The sequence below is a fragment of the Pteropus vampyrus genome, unplaced genomic scaffold (genome assembly GCF_000151845.1).
Source record: "Pteropus vampyrus isolate Shadow unplaced genomic scaffold, Pvam_2.0 Scaffold50, whole genome shotgun sequence".
NCBI lineage: Eukaryota > Metazoa > Chordata > Mammalia > Chiroptera > Pteropodidae > Pteropus > Pteropus vampyrus.
Genome location: NW_011888831.1, coordinates 3,911,473 through 3,922,340, shown reverse-complemented (window position 1 = coordinate 3,922,340; position 10,868 = coordinate 3,911,473). Strand labels below are relative to the sequence as shown.

The window sequence follows — 10,868 nt, the reverse complement described above, 5'->3', positions numbered from 1 at the left end:
GGGCTCTCAGTCCCGGAGGGCTGTTTTGCTCCCTTGTATTTTCTTTTTTTTTTTTTTTTTTCCCTATCATTCTCCATTCGCGCAGAAGAGGGCTCAGCCCCTCTCACCTAGTTTTTTGCACGCCGCTGTTCAGTTTGCAGCAGCAGGTGTTCTTTATAACTTTAAGCAACATTTTCTCCCTCGATTTCCTGTGGGGGCTGCTGAAATCTACAAGACAAATCGTGTGGGAGGTTCTTCTTTCACCTTCACGGGCTCGATACAAGTTCCAGCCGGACCCCGTTACCTCAACCGGTGCTCCAACCTCCCACATACAGGACAACTCCTACGAAGGAGGAAGGGCTGGCTGAGCCTCTTTAGCCTCGGAGTGGCTGCGCTCCCACTCCTCTACCCACCAGCTTTGCAATGAGGGCGACTGGCTGTCAGGGGGTTTAGAGCAACTATGGAGCTCGGGCTTTTCTCAGCCAGGAGACTACTACTGCCTTCCCTCGTGGTCAGACTAGAAGCAGCTCCCGGCCTTTCCCGTCGGGAAAATGAGCGGGTAGAAATCAGGGAGCATCTAGCTGAATGGAAGCCAACTCCAGCGCGAGCGACTTTTTCTCTCAACCGCGGAGTCGAGGACGCGCCCCGCCTCCCGGCTGGTCTCTGTAGAGACCCGGCTGCAGGCGCTCACAATGCGGGTTCACCCCCTCGGGACTGGAGCCGGCGCGTTGCCATGACAGCGGCCAGCGTGGAGCGCGCCGGGGCTGGCCGCCCCCAGGCGCGCACAGCCTCCCCCCGCGCGGATCCCCCGTTGCTGAGTGCACCCCCCCGCCCCTGGCAGTGGGAAGGGGCCGGGCCAGCTTCCTGACGTCTGTGCGGGGCTCGGAAGATGGCTGCGGAGCCGAGCACCGGGCAGTGGTTGCGGCGGCAGCGGCGGCAGGCGGGGAGCGCGGTGGGCAGGTTCTCCGCCTTGCGCGTGGGGCGCTGAGCTGAGAGGCGCGGAGGCGGTGAGGGCGCGCGAGAGGCTTGGGGGACCGCTTGGCACAGCCTCCCGGCCACCCGCTGCACCATGGGCAGCGTCGAGGACGCAGTCAAAGAGAAACTGCTGTGGAACGTGAAAAAGGAGGTAAAGTCGTGGCAATGACCCCGCGGGGGTCTTGCTTCGCTGCCGGTGCGGCCCAGGGGTCTTAAAGGTCCGCGCCCACCATCGAACACTAGCGCTCTCTGGCCCTGGCCTGGGCCTGGCGGGGGCGGGGTCCTGGACTGGCTGCGGCTCCCGCCCCTCTCCCGGATCTAGGGGGACCCCTCGGCTCGAGGGGCTAGGCTGGTGCTATGGGGCTTGTTTGCTCTGCGATCCCCGCCCTGTGACGGCAGCAGTGCTGGGAGACGGAGGTCGGGGGGGGCGGGTGGAGGGGGGGTGATTTCTGGAGAGTGAGAGCTGCCCATTCATTGCCCGCGCCGCCTGGGGAGGGGGCGGGGCCCCGCTCTGATCTCCTAGAGCGGCTGAACAGGCGATTTGGGGGCTTAGATCGGTTTTGCCCTACACCCCACTCTGATAGACCTCTGAGAACTGAGTGGCGGCTGCGGGAGAGTTCGCAGCACACCTCACGGCTTCTCACTCCACGCCCACCTCCTTACCCAAAGACAAGGGTAGGGGGAGTTGATAATGGTTTTTAACACTCAGATTTTTTTTTTCCCCTTTTGAGGAGGCACCCCACCCTCAATGTCAGAAAGAGGAAAGAGCCCTCTGTACTAACGTCCTTTAACTTGACCTGCCCTAAAGCCCATTTTGATTTCATAGGGAAGGAGGGTGCCCATATGAATGACTCACCCCCACATGAGAGCTGGAGAGCTCAACTCCGCAGATGGATTAGAATAGATTAGGCCTCTGGAGCCATGAACAACTCTTACCTACCTCTGTGCCTGCCAGATGTATACACTTCATGGAGGCAAAAGAACCGTTAGTTTTGTCTGCTACTCTGTATCCAGTGCCTAGCACGCAGTAGGCACTCAATGAATATTTATTTGGTAACTAAATCTACTGATTTTGGAAACTGCAAAGTCTGATGGGAATGCTTAAATTTGGGAATAGTCTGGACCTAGTTCTATATGATCTTGAATAAGTTACTCAACCTCTCTGAGTCTCAATTTTTTCATCTCTAAAATAGGGATAATTATATCTACCTCATATATAAATTTACCATATTGGTTCCTTTACCCCCTCCTAGAGTTTCAGGATTGGAGGAGATTCTGGGTTTTCGTAAAATTCTAGAAGGCTCTAGATGGTTCTCCTGCATTAACTATAGCTTGGTTATTGTGCCCTAACACTTGTTCTTTTCCCTGCCACTGGTAAAGAAGTGATTGAAGCCATCACCCTTCTAGCTGTGTATGTGTGAAGCTCCTTTGTGACTTTGCTGTGAAGTAGCCAAGAAAGAGTTTTTTAGGCCAGGTGTATATCAAATCAGTATTTAAGCCCAATTGTAGTCCCCCCAAGGAAAAGAGAAATCTCAAATCTCAGTGACTATCCTCAGAAAACAAGCAGTCTAGTGAGAGACTTATGTGAACAGTATAAACAAGAACAAAAAATAGCCATATCCAGACTGTGGACAGAAGTCCTAGAATTGTTGGTGTGATCCAAATTTGGAGTTGATCAGGGATGATGGGAAAGATTTTTGAGAAGACAATGATTCTTTTCAGTACTTAGAAAGCTGTCTATAATACAAGAATGATTCTTAAACAAATATGAGAAATGTCCAGAATATGCTACAGCGATATATATTACCTGACAAAGGTTGGCCTGTTCTGAGCTCTTGATTCCCTTACCCCTTTGAGTACTTGATTTCAAGAGAAAATATCCTTTCTTCTCCTACAAGTAGAGACAATGGGGATAATTGTAGGCAAGGCTGACCTTTCACAAAAGACCTCTGGTATGATTCTAGGGGCATCTGTCGGTCCTCCTAACCCAAAAATCTGTCCTCCCACCCGCTTCAGATGCCTGCATGTCTTTGAACTGTGACTATGCTCTGTTTAATGCAAACACTCCTTGGGAAGTAATCTAAGAAGATTTTAAGAGGTTAGAATGCAGGATTGATCTGAATCCCCTTTACCTAAGCACTAACCATGAGCAGTTTCCAGCAGGAAGGAGCCTCCATTCCCTTCCTTCCTACTTCTCAGGCTTTAGAAGCACTATCATCGTCCAAACTGTACAGTCATAGGTGAGGGACTTGGGAGCAAGGACAGCATCAGGACACTGCGTGCCTTGTCTAAGGAATGGCAAAGTCCAGCTTTGGCTAGAGCATATTTTATCTGGAAGGTTTTATACTTGTCTTGAGGTAATCCATTCCTCTAATCTCCAGGATTAGTATCTGTCCCCTGGCAGGTTCCCCCAGGACATCAAAAGTGCTTGGCTTAAGTGTTAGAAGTAACTAAAACCTCTTATACTGCTTACGGGAGTGTAAATTGGTACAACAACTTTGGAAACAATTTGGCAAAATCTAGTAAAGCAGAAAATATGCATCATAAATTCCTTGCCTAAAAATATGAATCCAGAGAAATGAGCACCTATGTTCACCCAAAGACATGTACAGAATGTTCATAGCAGCACTATTCATGACAACCTCAAATTGGAAACTACTCAAATGCCAGTCAATTGTGGTGTGTTCACACAATGTACAATGAACAGTCCACAACTACACACAACAAATCTCACAATCACACCAGGGAGCAAGAGAAACGCAGTCACAAAACACTGAGCATTGAGTAATTCTGTCTAGTAAAAGTACAAAATACCACAAACTATGACGTTAGAAGTCAGGATGGTGGGTACCCTTGAGGGGAGTAATGAATAGAAGGAAACTGCAGAGTGGGGGGTTGCTTTGGGGTACAGGTCATATGTTCTGTTTCTTGATCTGGATGCTGGTTTCACAGGTGTGTTCAGTTTGTGAAAATTGATCAAGCTGTATAATTATGATATATACCCTTTTCTATGTGTTTACTATATATCAATAAAAAAGTGTGTGTGTGTTTTTTTAAGTGTTTTCTAAAAGATGTAACTGCTTACCTTACAAGATATTTGGGAGCTTTACATCCAGGTAAGAACCCAAACATCAGGGTTTTACCTGGACAGAAATAAAGCTGGGCTTGCGAGCATGTGCAGAGTGTCCTGAGGCCTGGATGGACCTACCCCTAACCTCAGAGAAGGGGAAGAAAAGGAGGTTGTTTATCTGCAGCCCGTACTGAGACAGTTTGTCCTAAAGGACAGTGTATCTGCCCAGAAGCCCTTCTCCAGCTAAGTATAGATGAGCAAACAGCATCCTGGCCCTGTTCTCCACAGCAGGACTCTTCTGGGCTGAAGCCTCTGCTTGGTTGGTCAGCTGATTGGTTGGTGGGTTTTAGTATCTCTTTCCCTGGTTGCCTTTACAAGATGCTTGGATCTGTCTATGCTGAAGAAACTGCTTCCCCACCCCCGCCATCCCCACCCCTCCCATCCCTATCATCTGCTCTGCAAGTGTCAACCCAGAGAGGAGAGCAGAGCCAAGCTATTTACTTGCCCACAGGACTTTGATCAGAAAAATAAATGACGATACTGCCCATTTGTCCACAGGTGAAGCAAATCATGGAGGAGGCTGTCACCAGGAAGTTTGTGCATGAAGATAGCAGCCACATCATTGCTCTGTGTGGTGAGTGACTGGGGGATAGTGGGAGATGGGTTTAAAACTGAATACACTGTCCTGGGACCAGGGAAAAATGAGTCCTCAGGTTTAGTAGTACTTAAATCTGGCTGCAAGTCTGAATCAACTTAGAAGCTATTAAAATCTCCTTGGGCCCCCTCCTAGACCTATTGAATCAAAATACCCAGGATCCACGAATCTATACATGTTCAGTTCCCTAAGACAGTACTGTTCAAATTTTATCGTACATCAGAGTCACCTGAAAAGCTTATTAAAACAGATTCCTGGGTCTCAACATTGGAATTTCTGATTCTAGTAGGTCTGGGATGGGCCTGAGAATGTGCATTTCTAACAAATTCACAGGTGACACTGATGCTGCTGGTCCAGGGACCACACTTTAAGAACCATTGTCTTAGATAATTCAGGTGTGGGAACCACTACTCTGGTTTATCTTTAACTCTGAGGAAGGGTTTGTACTTTTTGGATGTTTTTTGTGCCAAATCTACTGTCTAATTAACCCCACCTGTGTTGCTTTAGCATCCCAACTCTCCAAGCACTTGATTGGATGCAAAACAACATGAATGTAGGATAGGAGGGATAGCCAAAGCCTTCCTGCCTTAGAAGAGAGAAGGTCTGTAATAAACCATCACTTCCTCCTCAATGGGAACACTTTTGCCTTTGTAGGAGCAAGCCTGTCTCTACGTACAGCAAGTTTTCTTGGATTTTTCAGGAATTTGATCTTTTCAACTCCCTTTCTGAAGAGACACAGAGCCAATTGCCATCTTTAGGTTGTTTTACTTGGCCTCTGAGATTGGTGTTTAGGGTTTGTGGAAGAGAATTTGTGCATTTCTGAGGAGAAGGAGTGAAAAAAAGCAGATGACAATAGTGTGATAAGGCAGATAGAGCTGTCCTTCCCAGTAGTCCAGCAACAGACACTGAAGGTTCACCCAGTATCAGATGCTGTTCTCTGAGTAGGAGAGACAGACAGAAAACAAATGCACACATGAATATATCATGCAATAAAAGGTATGACAATAGCTATGAAGAAAAAGCAGAGAAATGCAGAAAGATGACTGGGGAGAGGTTGCCTGTGAGCAGAGCCTGAGTGAAAGACTGAGAATTCAGACAAATCCTGGTGCTCTGCTTCTTAAGTCATCTTGGACAAGTTTCTTAACATCTGTCACCCCCAGTTTGCTCCTCTAAAAACAAAGGGATGAGTCCCACCTTAAGGAATTTTTGTGTGGATTGAGGTTGATGCATGTGAATGTTCTAGCATTGTAAGAGTTCAGAAAATGCATCTTTCCTTCTCCTTTGTATGTTGATGCTGAGGCTAGATTTGTAGGATTTGAGTTCCTACCATCTCCCTTTTGGGTGAGTTTTCCTGGTTCTTTGGGATGATTTAATGATTCCCAGGTTTGCAAAGAGCAATTTAATCTCACCTTTTCTTGGGCAGATCCTATGCTAGGGAAAAAGTATTCTAGTTTTGCAATAAGTAGCTTTGATGAGTATTAGGACTCTGCTCCTTTCTACTTGTGCTGGGTTCCCTTGATGTCAGCCACTGTCTGTTATTGTTACCAGAAGGGCTCTGCTCATGGCCCATTTTTGCATGGCTTGGTGCTAGGCTTCATCCAGAGCACCCACAGCAAACACAACACAGAATAATTTAGCACAAACAGCTTGTGTATGGGCGCCACACGTGGGTGGCCATGGGGGAATGGGGAAAGAGAGGCAGGGAGAAAAGCTGTGGGCATCCCACATTTGGCCAGTTAGGGTGGGAAGAAACTGTAAGCTCTCCTCTCTCATAAGTCCAGGGGCCCCAGGAAGCAGTGGAGCTTTTGCTTTTTTCTCCTGCCTGGAACCCCAGGGCTATTTCCAGCAGGCAGGGTCTCACCCTCAGAAGGAATGATTCTTCTACTTTTAGCCAGTTTCAGTTGCTGAAATAGAAAAAAGGTTTATGAAATTGACCCAAATCTAAAGTCAGCCCAGGAACCCTGTTCTGCTGGATTTCAGGAGATGCCTTGGGTTCAGGAGTGCAGACTTAAATGTCTACAGGGTCAGGTGAGAAAGGTCCACACAGAGGCTGGGTATGAGAACAGGCAGTGGTAGGGGGTGGGCTGAGCTAGCTGCATTTGCTCTTTTGAAGAGGACAGCCACCACTTAGCTCCTGCAAGAATACCGGCCTAGGCTTGTCGTGACCTTTGTTTTATTTTAAGAGAAGCCAGAATTCTGGGTGTTTATGTGAAATTTCTCAATTTTTAAATGCTGATAACTAATTCTCATTTTTAAAAGAATGTGTGGGCCAAACAAAAGGCATCTGCAAGCCTCTGCCAGTTTGCTGCCTCTGCCTTTGGCTCAGTGCACAGTCACCGAGGAGAACGTTAGCAGGAGAGGCTACCAGCAGTATAAAGCTAGGTCAAGCTGGGGCATCTAAATGCCTGGAAAAAGAATCTTTACACTTTGTCAAAATTGGTATTCAGAGGTAGGTAAATTTAAATTGGAGCTCAAAATAAGGTTGGTTCGAAGCAGTGATTATCAGTCTTTTTTCCTGCCTGCAAACCAATTACATGCATCACATAGTGGAATCATAATCAGGGATTCTTGTGGGGAGGCAGAGGGAAGAATAGATATGTATTGAGGAAAAACTCTACTCCTCTGGCTTTTTGGAGATTCTGATATACCAGTCCCTTCAACCCCTGGAATAATGCTCAGAAATGCATTTTTAGCCTGAAGCAGATTCAATCTTATGCTGGATCTTGCTGTTTTCCTAGCCACATCCAGAATTGAGCTTCATTCTGGGAGAAATGGGTGTGCAGAGAAGGTGCTGAGAGATTGGGAGCCGAGTGAAGGCTGTGGAGACTGGAGTGACCACATTCCCTAGAGCTTTGGGGGGAGCACTTGGGCTCTGGGCCCCCAAGAAACTGGTCAGGCCTCTGCAGGTAGAAACCTTATGAGGAAGCTTTGCTGGCAAACCCTGGCTGGTAGGGAGGGATTGCCTGTGTATTTTCCAGCCACAAAGCATGGTTGCAGTGCTGCTCTGAGGCAGCCACCTCTGAACCGCCAGGCTAGAGATCAGGACCCATGTAACTACCCTCTTCCACTGGTGGAGTCTGAGGCTTGGATAGTAGGCCCAAACCTACCACTGTATGATTTGTCAAGTCCTGGCAGGTTTGCATTTGGTTTCAAATATGGCGTTTGAAACTTTTACACTAAAGTTAAGACTTACTATTGAATCAAATTGAGGCTCAAAATAAGGTTGTTTTCCCTGTTGCTTCTTGAACCCTCAGGTGTAGGCTGATATCTCCTGCCATACCCTCCCCCAGAGAACAAGGTACTTTTAACTTTTGTTGTGGGCAACTCATGGTCAGGGTTGTCAATTGAAAAATAATATCGACTAAGTGTTTCCTCGCCAAAAGGATTTATTCAGGAAAAAGAAAGGGTTGCAGCCCAGAGCATACAGACATAGCAAGCCACGTACGCACTATAGCCTGTGTGTCCAGATAGAGGGGTATTCATATAAGGGGAAAAAGTTAATGGAAGGGCAAGTTAGAACCATAGAGCTTTATTATAAACATAGAATTCTTCTTGTAGAGCTCTTACTATTACACAGAGCCTGAGAACTTCCATAAGCCCTAGCTGCTCCCATATACCCTCCCAACTGATTATGTTTGCTTAAAGTTCCAGTTCTTCATTATCAGGGTTAAACAGCAAATTGTCCCAAGTTTCACCTTTGAACTCTGCATTCATTATAATGATGTATGTGCTTAAAGAGGGCGTACTCAGTTTAGGCATCAGCCCAACATGAGCACTGGTTTTCTCTGGACCTGCCTTCCCCTCTGGCAGTTCTGGGAGTATCTGCCCCCACAATACTAGCATACTTCAGCGGTATTGTGGGTTCAGTTCCAGACTATTTGATATAAAGCAAGTCATAATCTTTGCTGGTGGAGGGGCTTACCTTCCGCTTGTAAAAAAAAAAAAAAAATGCAACATCTGTGAAGCACAATAAAGCAAAGCTGAAGTGTGCCTGTATTTCTGTTTGCTCTATTCTGATTGGGCTCTGAGGTAGGATTTTAACCTTCGGTGGTAGAGCAGGTTTAGGAAGTCCACAAAGATGTTCCTGGCCTGGCACAGCAGGTTCTCAGACTCATAGTTGTCTCCTCTCCCTAGGAGGCATTGCGGGCGGGACCCAGGCCAACCCCATCAGCCCTGCCTCCTCGTTACCAGGTTCCCGGCCCTCTCTGGGAAGGTCAATCAACCTGAGGGTTGCTTCAAGCTGAGTTTGAGCTGTAATGGGAGACAGGGGTGGAGTCTGTGGAGCTGGAAACAACATCAGGGCCTTATTAACCAGCTCCCTGTTGCTAAGCAGCTGTCATTAGCTAAGAAGGTCGGCAGCTGTGAGCTCCCAGAACGGCAAGGAAATGCTAACGAGCTGGGGGAAAGTAGGTGCTACGGAAAGATTGCATCCCACTTGGGATATTGCAGCCAGAGCTATTTCAGCACATGCTGAGATTCAGACTCCAGGCAGTTTTTAGGTTATCTCTTTTCAATGAAAGGGATTCCTTCTCTCTTCTTCCCACCCTCACTGAATGAACAGCTCATTCTCAGGATATCTGCTTTTCCTTTCATCTGGAAATAAACAAGTAGGAAGGCCCTCTGGGGAACTGGCTCCCATAGCCCTATTTTAGAGCAGGGCAGAGGGCATATGGCGGTGGTCTGTAGCTGACACTTTGGAGTCCCACAGACCTGGGTTTACATCCTGACCAGGTCACTAAGTGTGTGTGCCAGTTTTTCAGCAACTCTAAACCTACCCTAGAAGGTTGATGTGAGGATTAAAGGAGCGATGCAGGTAGAGCACACAGCATGATATGCAGTAGGTGCTCAGTAATGTTGCTTTCATGACCACCAATGACATTCTACTTTGTTCTTGAAAGCATCTTAAAACCTTCCCCATAAAGTCTCCTAGGACATTCTCCAAGATTTCTTCTGGGAATATATGTTTCTGGGAGTTTGGAGCATCTGGACAGTCAGAGAAATTTGAATTCCCAGGACACAATGAGGACATTTAATAATATTAAGAAATTTAAGTTGATTTTGTGGGTGTAATAAAGGTATTATGCACATGTTTTTAAAGAGTAATCTTTTAGAGATACATACTGAAATATTTATAGATAAAAGTATATAATGTCTAAAATCTACTTCAAAATAACCTGGGGAAAAGTGAAAAGTGGTTGGAGTTGGTATAGCTGAAATAAGATTAGTTATGACTTGATTATTGCTTAAGTTGGGTGGTGGGTACATAGGGTTCATCATATTGTCCTCTTTGCTTTTTTATATGTTTGAAATTTCCTTAATGAAATGTGTTTTGTTTTGTTTTTTAAGAGAGAGAATGAAGAGGAGAGGATGGGAGGAGGAGAGTTCATATAGACAACTTTCCTTAGAAATTTTACATAAATGGGAGCAGCTAAATGGTTCAATACCTGAATGTGGATGTAGGGCCTAGGTAGGTGGTGGTGATGGTGGTGTTTTTTTTAAGTTGGAAAAATTTCAGAATGTTTGCATACAAATGGAAAATATCTCATAAAGAAACACTAAGGGTACAGCAAAGAGAAGGGACATTTGCTGGAATAATGCCTTTGACAGGTGAAGGGGCTGGAATTCAGTACACAGGTAGAAGGGGTAGCCTTCGGGAAGAGCACAGCCAGCCATCCGCAGGCACAGGAGGGAAGGCAGTGGATGGGCACGAGGTACAGGGAGGAAAAGCACCAGCATTCGTGATCACCTTCGATGTGCTGGGCAGTGATCAAGGAGCCTTTTTCACCTTTGCATATGCTGCTGCTTTTGGTCACTCTACATCCATTGAGTTTGGACTTGTTCTTGTCTCTAATTGCCCCTGAAGCTCAGAGATTTAGTGATTTGTGCAAAGTCAAAAGGCTAGTAAGGAAAGGGTTCGAACCCACATCTGTCTTGCTCCAAATCCTGTGCTGCCCAGGAATGGGTCTGCCCACGAGGTCTGCCTAGGAGTAGAGCCTGGAGGTGGGGGGCGTTGATGAATTGGGCTTTGTGGAGACATAGCTTGGGTAACCAGACAGTGGACTCATGGTGTCCAGAGATACTCTGGGAGACAGTGGGTCCCTTGCCAAGCTGAGTGAAGCCAGCACTGGCTTGGTTCCCCAGAAAGGCTACTCTGAGCACTGTGCATGCAGACCTTGCTCTGCATCCCCA

At 46.8% G+C, this 10,868-nt stretch overlaps 1 protein-coding gene across 17 annotated transcripts in view; it reads left to right on the top strand.

Moving 5' to 3' along the window:
• The first annotated feature begins 74 nt into the window (after window positions 1–74).
• Window positions 75–10,868, top strand: part of SGSM2 (small G protein signaling modulator 2) — a 34,337-nt gene continuing 23,543 nt past the window's right edge. For 14 of the 17 annotated variants that reach the window (XR_002780237.1, XR_002780236.1, XR_002780238.1 and 11 more), the window contains exons 1-2: window positions 75–1,105; window positions 4,583–4,658. Coding sequence is in view for 12 of the 17 variants with exons in the window: in XM_023530481.1 (XP_023386249.1) it covers window positions 1,049–1,105; window positions 4,583–4,658 (133 nt within the window). In the remaining 5 variants the exon portion in view is untranslated. The other 3 variants (XM_023530477.1, XM_023530476.1, XM_023530480.1) reach the window with 3 other exon arrangements.